Source organism: Pelophylax lessonae, assembly GCF_965119305.1.
Source record: "Pelophylax lessonae genome assembly, chromosome: 10".
NCBI classification, from domain to species: domain Eukaryota; kingdom Metazoa; phylum Chordata; class Amphibia; order Anura; family Ranidae; genus Pelophylax; species Pelophylax lessonae.
The window spans coordinates 44680238-44693324 of NC_138777.1; the positions used below are offsets into that span (position 1 = coordinate 44680238).

The 13087-nt window shown below is 44.9% G+C and overlaps 1 protein-coding gene across 3 annotated transcripts in view; it reads right to left on the minus strand.

Annotated features, from left to right (window-relative positions):
• The window catches only part of AMBRA1 (autophagy and beclin 1 regulator 1), a 226914-nt gene that overhangs the window by 3187 nt on the left and 210640 nt on the right, over positions 1 to 13087 (minus strand). For all 3 annotated transcript variants that reach the window (XM_082271116.1, XM_082271115.1, XM_082271117.1), the window contains 2 exons: positions 12733 to 12923; positions 9885 to 9992 (listed from right to left, as the gene is read on the minus strand). In XM_082271116.1, the coding sequence (XP_082127242.1) occupies positions 9885 to 9992; positions 12733 to 12923 (299 nt within the window). The remainder of the gene's footprint in view (positions 1 to 9884; positions 9993 to 12732; positions 12924 to 13087) is intronic.

The window sequence follows — 13087 nt, forward strand, 5'->3', positions numbered from 1 at the left end:
ATGCCCCACTCAGTAGAAACCCCAGCTCTGCTGAATGCCCACTCAGTAGAAACCCCAGCTCTGCTGATGCCCCGCTCAGTAGAAACCCCAGCTCTGCTGATGCCCCGCTCAGTAGAAACCCCAGCTCTGCTGATCCCCGCTCAGTAGAAACTCCAGCTCTGCTGATTTCCTGCTCCGTAGTAAACCCAGCTCTGCTGATCCCCTGCTTCATATTAAACTCAGCTCTGCTGATCCCTTGCTCAATAGTAGCCTCAGCCCTGCTGATACCCTGCTAAATAGTAACCTCAGCTCTGCTGATACCCTGCTCAGTAGTAACCTCAGCTCTGCTGATACCCTGCTCAGTAGTAACCTCAGCTCTGCCGATACCCTGCACAGTAGTAACCTCCAGCTCTGCTGATCCTCTGATTTGCGGATCTTCCTCTCTGGTCCCTGTTCACCTCTCGCTATGTTAGTCCCATGCTGCTCACCATGTGTGATTTTTGCTAGTTTCTCCTGTTCTGTTTCCCCAGCTCTTCTGATCTCTGCCACTCCTCTCTCCGGTCCCCACTCACCTTCTGCTATAGTGTTTCCATGGTGCATACCATGTGTGCCGTTTGCTAGTTGCTCTGCTCCAGTCCGTACCCTGCTCACCTTCCTGATGCTCCTTGCTGCCCACCAGATGTGACATCTGCACCAGACACTTCCAGAATATATACACATGACCTGGAAGTGACTGCTGATGTCTTTTCGGTTCGCTTGTTGGTTTCCCAGTACATTTTGGGATATCTCATACGTAAAATACCTCCAATACAAAGCAAAGCTAACGCTAAATAAAGCCCTCAAAAGACTCAATAGACTTCTATGGAGGCCTTAGAGACGCTTTGAAGCGCCAAGAGAGCAACACGAGGTATAATTTGTGAAGTAAAGCAAACACAACCTGTCAACTGGATTGTAAGGTAAGCATATTTTTTAGTGACAGGTGCTTTGGATTGGCATTTAAGAGTGCTTTTAAAAAAGCAGGTCCAATGCCAGATTTTGAAGCAAGTGTAAATGAGCCCTAAAAATGTATGTCCAACCAAATGTTTACGATTAGTTAGAGGGGGGAAGGATTAGAACCCGTGCCAGATTGCTGCATTAGATCGTTTTCTTCTAGCTTCCTGTCCAGCTGACGTTTACCATACAGAAAAAAAGGAAATTCCCAGCAGCAACAAATACATAAGAAAAATGTTCTTGGTAATATAGCAGGGGGAAAACTTTAACACTTCAATTACTTCTGTCTTCATTCATATTGATTTTTTATTTTTCTCACTTCTTGTCTAGTGAAATTGTCATCAGCGAGACAGGAAGTAAGGGGAAATCTCTCTAAGACCACATTCACATGGGCATACGATTATATGCATTTATAGAACGTTTTTAAATGGACATAAATGCATGTAATTATTTTAAATGGTATAATGCACACCTTGCATTAACTTGTGTTTAGGTGTATTTGCTTTAGCCCCATTTAGAAAAAATAGAAATCAGTGCAACCAGGAGCAGATTAGATAGTCTATACATCTAAATGCATGTAAAGACATGTTAACTTGTGAAAACACATGTAAATGCCGGAGAAATTGAGCTGGAAGTAAATGTTTGGTTATATTTCCCAGATCAATTTCTCCAGTGTTTATTAAAATAAATGCAGGAAAGCCATGCTAATGAAGGCTAACTGGGCCCCGGATAGCAGTAAAAACCCAACAGGAGTTCTAATCTTTCCCCACTCTATTCAAAACTAGAAAAAAAGATTTAGGCTTGACATCCACTTGCACAGGCAGGGTTTAGTCTGAATGAACAGCATGTACAGCAAGCTTTTACAAAGCATTTGCAAAGCTTTTAACCCGCTTCAAGCAGCTTTGCTGAAGACTTTAAAGTGACCTTCACATATACTTTTAGTGATGTAAACCGACATTAAAATGTCACTATCGCAACACTTTTTTTTTCCATTTAGTTTTGGATAGAGTGGAGAGGGTTTAGGACTCTCTTGTCAGGTTTATTGCTGTCTGTCAGTGGCATCACTATGGGGGTGCGAGTGCAGACCACACCCAGATGACACCCGCCAGAGGGTTGACACCATGGGCGGATCTAGAGGGGGTACTAATTTTAGTTGTATGCTGTGCCTGGCAGTTGAGCGCCTTTCCACCTATCTCGGCACTTACAGCCGGGACAAGGGGAGAGCAGCCTGGGGCAGTTAAATTCGTAAAGGAGAGGACAGAGATCAGAGAGCCGAGAGTGTGGGCGGTGTTCTCCCCTTCCAGTCAGCAGAGCGATCCTCCACAAAGCATATGACACAGGATCGCTCTTACATCTAACAGCGTTTGCTTCAATCCCTGCTACCGAGAGATGAGCGGTCATTGGAGGAGATAGGGGGTGGGGTAATCAAACTGTTTACAGCCCGATCCTGTGTCATCTGCTGTATGGAAGAGCGCTCCACTGACAGCAGTGAGAGAGCACAGCAAAACCCGCACTTCTACCTGGTTTCCTATCTTAAGTTGGGAGTGGGGGAGCTCACAGGCCAGGGAAACTTCACACAATAAAAGGGGAGGGGGGGGGGGGGTAACAGTCATTGGTGCTGAGATGAGAAGTTTGTGCAGGTGATTCGGGGGATTTGTGCTAGGAGGGGGTATCATTGCTAGCAGAGGGGGTTGGGGGGATTTTTTACAATGGGGGTTGTGCTGGGAGAGGGGATTGGGGATATTTGTGCTAGGAGGGGGTATTTGTGCAAGGAGAGGGGATTAGGGGGATTTGTGCTACGAGGGGGGATTTATTTGGGGGGGGGGGGGGGGTTTGTGCTAGGATTAGTGGCAGGACACAATGGTGTCACCCCCATCCCCGGGGGGGGGGGGGGGAGTGAAACCATGTTTTACTGCACCAGGTGACACCAAACCTTGTGACACTGCTGTCTGTGGCCCCATTAGGCAGATTCACCCAATTTGTCCTGTTTATTATCGAAAAAAAGAAAATCTCAAATTTTAGGTTGACATCAGTCAACACTAGTTCTGGTGTCAAAACCTGACGGTTATAACCCTCCCTTACTCTATCCAAAAATGGGGGGGGGGGGGGGGGGGAGTTTCGCATATAGTGGCAATTTAAGGGCAACACAGGCTGTCAGGTTTAAGAAAAACATCATCTGAATGTAACACTTAATTTAAGCCTGCTAGCAAGGTGCACAATCAGCACTGTCATTTAGACATACATTAAAGTAAAACTAAATGTAAAAAATTTGTACTTATCGTAAAATCCATTCCTCCGAGTTCGATGGACACAGCGTTCCATAAATCATAACTACTGGATTATATTGCCTCCTCCAGGAGTAGGACTAGGCAGAACACCTGACCAGGCAGAAACACCTGGCTACGCCCATGGGCAGTCCTCGGTTTGGTATATAACCCCCCCCCCCCCCCCCCTCTGCTGCAGCTAATCAGTTTAGTAGCAAGCAGGATTAGAAGTATCAGAACTCCATAGAGGGGTGGGTGCGGTGTCCGTCGAACTCAGAGAAATGGATTTTATGGAAAGTACAAAAATCCCATTTTCTCATTTGTTCCTCAACGGACACAGCGCTCCATAAATCATAACTACTAGGACGTCCAAAGGCTGTGCTAAAAGGAAAATGAAGGGTGGGGAAAATAACCCAAGTCCTAACATAAGAGCCCTTAACCAGGACACAGGAGCCTTAACCGGGTCACAAGAGCTTGGAATCTCCCGGGGAAGATTTAAAAGATCTTTTTCCCTTATTCTCCGTCCCAGAAGAACAAAATAATTTTCTATGGGCTGAGACGACGGTCCCCGTCTGCGGCAAGGCTCCTTCCCTTTCCTTGACTGTGGCAGGAAGGTACTCTTCCCTCCCGAGATGCCTTAATGATGTCATCCAGGGTAGCCCCAAACAAGCGATCGCCTTGAGCCCTGGTTCACACTTGTGCGTGTGCGGGGTTCGCATGTAATGCCGGAGTGCACTGCTCCGACATTACATGCGATCGGCTGTGCGGTGCGAGTTTAGCCATACAGTTTGTATGGCTAAATTCGCACCGCAGCCGCTCCAAACACGCACAGGGACCCTTTTTTCTAGCCGCATCAGGATCGGATCGCACAGCGGTTCACACTTGTGCGATCCGATCCTGTGCGAACTGCACGATCGCACTGCGATATGCGATCAAACTGGGGGTGTCGTTAAGATTACATTGACCCCCCCAGCGTATCGCATATGGCAGTGTGAACTGCCGGGGGTGCGTGTGCGATGCGGGAACAGGCTGCGGATTCGCAGCCTTCCCGCACTCGCATAAATGTGAACCGAGGCTTAAAGGGCAGCTCAATGAAAGCTTTCTTAGAGGCTTTCTTTGGTCTGCGGACCAATTCTTAAGCCACAGCAAGCGCCTAATCACCACAGCTGAAACAGAAAGTTTGGACAGGAGAGCAGCAATATTCAAAGCTGCATCACAAATAAAATGCAGCCCATGGGCCAACTGGTCTGCTAAATCAACATAAGCAGCGAGGACCCTGCTCACCCCCCAGGCCCAAAAGCTTGGCCCATTCAGTTAGAGTTTGAGACACCAGGGCTGAGGGAAAGACTGGCCGCATTACCAAACCAGCCATAGTAAACATGCTGCATGCCACAGCCTCCGCTTTGGTGTCAGGATGGGGATTCCTCTACTGGGATCATGGTAGCTTTATTCAATCTGGAAAGGAAACAGGAGGGTCCACCACTGGTGGACTAAGCCCACTTTTTTTTTTAAAAGTGACTCCTCAAAAGGGTAACGTACAGCAAAACGTTTGGGGACCACAAAGGGTAATTTTGGTTGTTCCCATTCCTTACAGGAAAACCGGTCAAAAAGGGGGCCCCAAGGAAACACCTTTGGAGTACGATGTGACTTGAACGTACATAACGACACAGCCACACCCATGGCTACATCAGCCGCATCCTCCATATTTAAAGTCTCACACTGCAGTGATAAGTGCGTCTACCAGTGCTTTTTCATTCGCTGCTGTGACCATGGAGGAATCATTCTTACTATTGATGATCAGGAGGTGGGATATTAAAACCCCTGGATGAGCCGCATCCACGGTGGCATCAGGCACAGAATCAGATGAGACAGCCTGAGCAGGGGAAGGTGGGGGATGCTTCCTCCTGGGCCTTTGCCCACACGCCACTTCCACCCAGGACACTAAGGACTGCCGTCAGTGCAACCGTGGGAAGCTGGGGTTCCAAGGGACCTGCCACCTCCATGAGGGGGTCAGAGGGGAAGATGTGACTGAGGCTCCATAAGCAAAGGAAGACCTTGCAGTACAAAAAACAGTCTTTTGGCACCACTAAAGGATCCCCTCAAGGCACCTATCAGCAGAGAGAACAGGGACCCCAAAAGACTCACCCTACCCACCGGAGGAGCGCTGAAAATTAGAATCCATTATCATGGATGCTATCCCTGTTCATATGTCCCAGGCACAGGAAGAGGAAACTTAGGAGGAAGAGAAGGAGCTTCGGCATCCCCACGAGATTTCAGTTGTTTTCAGCATCTCCCAGACTAAGGAAAAATGGCCCCCGTGAGTGACATCATCCGGCTACACAAACATGGCCGCCAACAGGAGACCAGCCAGAATGAGGGAAAATGGCCCCTGTGACATCATTCGGCTAAACAAACATGGCCGCCAACCGGAGGCCAGCCAGGTTAAGGGAAAATGGTCACCATCAGCTACAAACGTTGAAGCATGTTGCCAGGATCTTCCCTGTGCCCTCTGCAAGGCTGCACCCTCTGCAAGGGGATCTCCCCCCCAACCACCCCGGACATGTTAGGGGAGACTCCGCTGCGCACTCTGCACTGGGACCCCCCTGTGCTATACCCACACTGCAAACAGTAGGGCATGCACCTAGGGGTCTCCTACACTGAGACCCCTCCAGACTACCAGGGCAGGACAAACACTATCCCAGGACCCTTACAGAGTGGGGATAGCGGGGGAGACCCCTGGGGCTCTGGTGCATTCTCTGCACTGGAACCCCCACCAGACTCCAGGTCCAAACAGGGGGGAAAGGGAGTGGGGGAAGCACGGGTCACAGAGTGATTTTTAAGGATTGGAGGAGGGAACCTGCAGGCAGGTCCAACTGTCCCTGGAGGTTACCAGCATCCACCCCAAAAAAAAACACCAAAAGTGGAGAGGGGGGACTGTACTTACCCTTCCATGGTGCGGGTAACGCTCCAGACAGAATCCTCACCACAGAAGTAGGGGAGCTGTCAGCCAAGGGACCGCTGTGACTCAGACCCAAGCCGGGTCATATGCAACCCTGTGAGACGTTTAACTCGCGGGTCAGCCTCTGTCTGTGAGGCTATGTTGTGGCTGACCTAGTGTGTAGCTGCGGTCTGCACATGCTCGCTGGCTGCACTGGGGGGGATCACTGGATCTAGATTGTCCAGCCTGGCAGTTGACTGTAGATCTCCCGAGAGAAAAACAAAAAAGATGTAAGGAAGGAGAAAAAAATTGCTAGGACCAGAGATCCCAGCCAGGAGCCTAGGTCCTTACTCCTGACTAGACAAATTAAAACAAATTACCTAGAGCAGAGAGGGGGGGTTATATACCAAGCGGAGGACAGCACATGGGCGTAGCCAGGTGTTTTATCCTAGTCCTACTCCGGGGAGGCAATATAACCCAGTAGTTATGATTTATGGAGCGCTGTGTCCGTCAATGAACGAAAGAGAAATTTTTTTTTTTTTTTTTGATAGAGCAGAGGGGGATTAGAACCCCTGTCAGTTTTTATTGCTGTCTGTTCCCATTAGGAAGAGTCACCCTCTTTATTTGTCCTGTTTGCCATTATCATTGAAAGTGAAAGTAAAAGAAAATCCCAAATTTTGGGTTGTCCCCAGACATCTAATAGAGGAGAAATCTTCCCATGAGAAATACTAGCTTTGGTGACCTGAGGCGTCCCCAAGGAATTCCCCTAATTGCGGGATTTTCTCTCACTTCCTGTTTGGCTGTGGAACAGGAAGTGAAGGTAAATCTCTGCAATAGTAGTTCTACTTTAACATCCCTAAAATGCAGCTAAAGGTTTATTCAAAAGCTTGAACAAAGTCTCCCAAAGCCTTCTTAAATGCTTACTGTACTGCCCACATATAAACTGAAGTCTGTATGTCCAAGGCCATATACAGGACAAAGAAGGACTTGTGTTTAATTCCAATTTCGCTTGGCTGCTTCACGTAACACTGGCGCCCCAATTCAGAACAGTGAGGTGCGTGCAAAGTCTAGATCTACAGATATATATTATTGAATATGTCGTTGCTAGAGCACAGAGGGTATAACACACCCAAATGTTCAATTAAATATGTCTAATTATGAGGAACCAGCTAATCCTGATGTAAACAGTTAGCCTAAAATATGTTTATGCAATAGGCAGTGGGCAGATGGTTAGCTGGCAATACTGCAGTAGAAAACCCAACTCCAACCCCGTTTTGGAAAGAGTGGGGAGATATCAGAACCTCTATTAGATTTATATCACAGTTTTTTTACTGCACTGGGGAGATTCCCCCATCACTCTATTGATACCAACAAAATCAACAAGGGAAATGAGTGTCAATGGCTAGAAAAACATAGTAGCAAAGAAAAAAAAAAAAGACCCAGCCTCCCTTAACTGTACTATGTTTTTGAAGCTGTGTCCCTCTTGGAGAGATTTCCCATTGCTTGCTTCCCCTCTGAGACCTTAATACTATTTTTGATCAAACTCGAAAGTACTTTCGGGACAAAAGACAGACCTGTCAATTTTAAGAGCCGGTTCACATAGGAGCAACCCGACTTGCTGGGGCGACCTGTGAAGTCACGGTGCACAGCGCGCACCGCGACCTCGGATCGGCATGCACAGACTTCATATCATTGAAGTCAATGCAGGTTGCTCCAGGTCGCCCCAAAGTAGTACAAGACCCTTTTTCTAAGTCGGAGCGACTTGTGTCGCTCCTATTAGAACGGGTCCTGTGCTAATCTATGGCAGGCAACCCACGGCGACTTGTCAGGCGACCAGGTCGCCTGACAAGTCGCCCCAGTGTGAACCGGCTCTTAATGTAGTGTTATCACAATAAAAATAAAAAAAAGGCGGGTTTTAACCTTTACTTACGCTATCCTAAATTAAAAAGTATTTTGGCTTTAGATAAAAATGTATATTTTCACCACCATCAGAATGATTTTTTTCCCATCTATATGTACTCAATTTAGAGCAGTCAGATCAAAAGAGAACTTTGTAGGTTGCTATAAAATGCTGCATTTATATTACCTAATATTAACAGATTAAACAATATCATAATATGCCAATGGTGGAACAGGGTGTGCCAAGGCTAGGACATGCTATAAACCACAAGTTAATCGACAAAACTGGGGAAAAAAAAAAAAACCTATTATCGTAAAATGTTTAAAAAGAAAAAAATTACAAGGCAGGTAAAAAAAACAACACTCTTCCAGGATAATGCATTAACCACTTATTTCTGGATAAAGTCCCAAGGAATTGAAACCTGTCATCCTGGAGAGCATGTTTTTATTTTTAACCTCCAATTATGGTCTTTTAAGGGATTACCGTTAAGGATTATGTTTTTTATTGTAGATGTGCTGATCAACTTGTGGCTTTAGACTTGGCAATGTAGAGTAGCGCACACATCATGCAGCCAGGATCTATCTCCAATGACAGCACATGGAGGGTGAGATGGTTTGAGTATGTATCTGGGACATGCTATAGATTAAATAGGAATCTCCTATTCTATGTCTAGTCCCAGTCACCTAAAGGCTATGCTGCTACTTAAAGTGTAAAGCAGGCAATACATTGCGCAATTCTCTTTTCTTCCACCACGGTTTGAAGGAAAGAAAATTGCTAGATTTCCCCATAAACACATTCAGTGTTAATGGGGGAATTCGTCCCAAAGCTCTTTTGTGTTCTGCCAGCAGAGAGCACGGGGAGCCTTCCCTGCCGGCAAATCACAATGATTAGTGTTGCAGCTTATAACTGGCGGCACACACTGTTCTACCGCTGGCATATTAGGATATTGTTTGATCGACTTGTGTACAACCAGGATGCCCACACTTGGATCAAAATTCGTCTGGTCCCTGCTGAACCAGACAAATTTCATCCATGTATTCCGGCTTTGGTTCAGCTTTTCAGAAAAAAAATGAAAAAGGTGAACACCGTACACCCTTCTCACCACCCAGTCCCTGCTGTACTTGCCTCTGTGGGTGATGAGCTGTCAATACCCATGCAGCTGGTGCAGTGGTCCAGGGATTTCAAAACCCCACTCTTCTCCCTTGTCTTTCTGCAGTGTTTCTGGGACAGATAAGCACAATTCTGATAGATCAGCATCAGCATCGAGTATTTCTCAACCTTGGACCACTGCACTGCCTGCATGGGCATGGACAGCTCATCACCCACCAAGGTAAAGTACACTGGGGATCCATAGGGGGGTAGGTAAGGCGAACAGCGTTAGTTCGCCTGTTAATTTTTTCAGGAAACTAACCCTTTAAAAGTATTCTTTAGCAGGGCTCCAACAATTAAACTGAAAAACATTTTTAGAGGGCTCTATCCAAGCTTGAGTTTTTTTCTTTAAGAGCACAGCTCAGTACTATTCATTATGCTTTTTTAATTTGCGTTAACAGTTAATTTTTTAGGACAAGCTTTGGAGTTTAAGGGACTTGCACATATCTGGGGGAATCGCTGCTGGGTGGAAAAATCTGGGGGAAAGGTTGGTCATCTTTAGTGTAAGATCTGAGACCAATCTATCCAAATTTGTTCTCCAATAACACAGACTGCACAGTATAAAGAATACCAATAAATTTACAAATATTCCAAATCCTGCAAGTGTCAGTGAAGCGTACTAGTGGATTTCAGGAAGAGAGTACACAAGGGAGCATTTCCTCACCTGATCCAGGGATCTCTGTAGACTCCACATTCCCTTCTTGTAACTCCACTCTATTTCCCACATCACTGGTAGAGCTGCCAGGCTGTGCTGCCTGCTCTATACTGGAGCCTGCAGGTACAAAAAGTTTTTAAAAAACGTTAACGCTAAAAGCAGAAACAGAACACACAGCTAAAATTGGCGGAAAACTAACAATTTCTAGCTCCACTTAGCATCTTACTGACTAGAGTGGTACGAATTTTTATAGGTTAACTGTGCTTTGCATTACCTTATTTAACAAGCCTGTTTATGTGCACAACTTAAATCACAAAGCTAAAAGCTCCATAAGCAGTATGTGTTCCTTTAGAAAAGGATTTTAAATTAACTGTTTGCATGACAGAATTGCTATTGCTGCACATCACTTTGCAGGGGGTTGAATGATCAGGTGAAAATAAGTCAGCTACCCACACCAAGTCCACTATCCAAATCATGGAGCCCCAATAGAAATCTTCTTAAAGTTAAAGACTAGCAGGAAACCCAGGACCATTCCACCCCATTGTTCATTCTGATGAAGAATGGTACCTCTCTCCTAGACTTCCTCTTCTCTCCCAGAGTTGACATTTTGCACCAATTTTCAGTCTAAAGTATGCACAGTATACCAAAAGTATGAACAAAGAGAAAACAGAGGCGCCTCTAAGTGTAGACTTTATAACACATTTATTAATAAAAATATGCACTCACATCTGTAACAAAGTGCTCATGAGGAAAAAACCCATTCCGATGGTTCCGAGATGAGATGGGTGGTAGACGTGATCATCTGAATGGGTTTTTTCCTCATGAGCACTTTGTTACAGATGTGAGTGCATATTTTTATTAATAAATGTGTTATAAAGTCTACACTTAGAGGCGCCTCTGTTTTCTCTTTGTTTGTAGCCCTGTGGAACCCCTGGCTTTGGTTTCTTGAAGGCTGCCCTAAATTGGTAGACTTTTTTCCCCTTCCATCTCACTCAGTGACTGTATTTGATCCATATGGACTTTGGCCTATTGTGTGACTCATGCGCCGGTTACATGTTTGATACCAAAAGTATGATCTGTGGAATCTTTCGGTAAATCGTTGTCAATGCATGATCTGTAAAATCCTGAGGCAACCAATCACAATGGGGAAGAACAAGTTCTGGCAAATACACTACAAAAAACTGTCAAGAGAGGACTTAATCCTGACACAGCCAAGTGGTAAAGAAGGTAAATTTAAGGCATGGCAAGCGAACACTGATTCCATCACTGGATCGTAAGCTCCAAAATCACAACAGCTATTACAATGTAGATCGCTTACCCTCTTAAAGGACAAATACAATTTTTGTCATGATGTTTTCACACATTGCTAAAAATAGCGGTTAACTACAGTGAGTATAGAAAAGAATCACCCCCTTTAAAATAATTACATTTTGTTGCTTTGCAGCCTGAAATTAGGACAGAATTTTTGCTTTATCCAGCTGTATTTACTAGTAGAACTTAATACATCCAAGTGAAAGATCTAACAACATCATGTCAGAAAAAAAAACACCTCTGGAGGGAGTCTATTTCACATTATCACAGTTCTTACTGTGAAGAAACATTTCCATATTTGGAGACAAAATCTAATTTCCTCTAGACGTAAAGAGTGCTCTCTTGTCCACTGTGATGAACTTAAAGTGAACAACTCAACACCAAGTTAACTGTATGGACCCCTTATGTATTTATACATGTTGATCATATCCCCCCTTAATTTCTCATCTCAAGAGAATAAATTCAGTTCCTCTAATCTTTTTTCATAGCTGAGCTCCTCCAAGCCCATTATCAGTTTGGTTGCTCTTCTCTGCACTTTCTCCAGTTTCCGGATATCCTTTTTAGGAAACTGGTGCACAAAACTGAACTGCATACTCCAGATGAGGTCTTACTAATGATTTGTACTGGGGCAAAATTATATCTCTGTCTCTGGAGTCCATTCCTCTGCTAATACATAAAAGGACTTTGCTTGCTTTGGAAACCGCAACTTGGCATTGCATGCTATTATTAAGCTTATGATCTACCAGAACACCCAGATCTTTCTCCGCTATGGATATCCCCAGTTGTACTACCCCTAGTATGTATGATGCATGCATATTCTTACCCCCAAGTGGTTAACTTTACATTAATCAACATTAAACCTCATTTGCCACAAAGTTGCCCAATGAAACAGTGCATTGAAGTTGGCTTGTAAGTTGGAGACATTCTGTAAGGCAGTGGTCCTCAACCCTGGCCTACAGGGCCCACTAACAGGCTAGGTTTGCAAGATAACTGAAATACATCCCAGGTGATATCATTTGCTGCTCAATGATTGCAGTACTCTAGTCTGCATCTCCCCAAGGTAATACTTAAAATCTGGCCTGTTAGTGGGCCCTGAGGACCGGAGTTGTGGACCACTGCTGTAAGGAAGTTATTCAACTGCAAAGCTTGGTGTCATCTGCAACATATTACAAGTCTCTAAGAGATCACAGACACGAAACTAGCTAAAAAAAAGGGCCAGTATTCTTTTCACATGAATTACTATTATCAGGAGAGTATTTTTTCTTTCAAGGTAAAGTTATAGCACCAAAGCCTGCAAATAAATGCACCTACATCTTTTAAGCATTCATAGGTTGAAAACTAGACTGGCGAAATCTACAGTTAAAAAAACCCTAGGAAACAGAGTCCATCTAAATTAATCTTGATAACAGACTGTGAATTTATTTTATCCTGAACACTAAAAAAATGCACAGGAAAGCTTATATAAAATGTGCAGCCTGAGGGTGTGATCAGAAGATTCAAGTGAGTCACTGAGAATGTAGATGACAATATGAAGTTTAACTCTTACCTTCAGAGACTGAGACAGCAGGTCGAGTCTCTGGTACCTCCCGTTCTGTCTGAGTCTCTGCATTCTGCAACTGTGGTGCGGGGGTCTGAGTGCCCTGGGATGTCACTGACGTGCTAGGATTGCGTGGCTGGAGACCAATAGCATTCATCAGACCCAAATCACGATCTGACCTCCATGTGGCACGGCTGGTCCTACAAGAATAAGAGAAATATGTAACATGACTAGCACAGAGCTCATCAAATATAACCTATAATCAGTCTATTTACTGTGTTCATTTAAATCAGAAGGATTATCATTACTCTTATGCAAGTACAGATGATCCCTTTTTACCATGTGCTTACTTTTATTTGAGAAA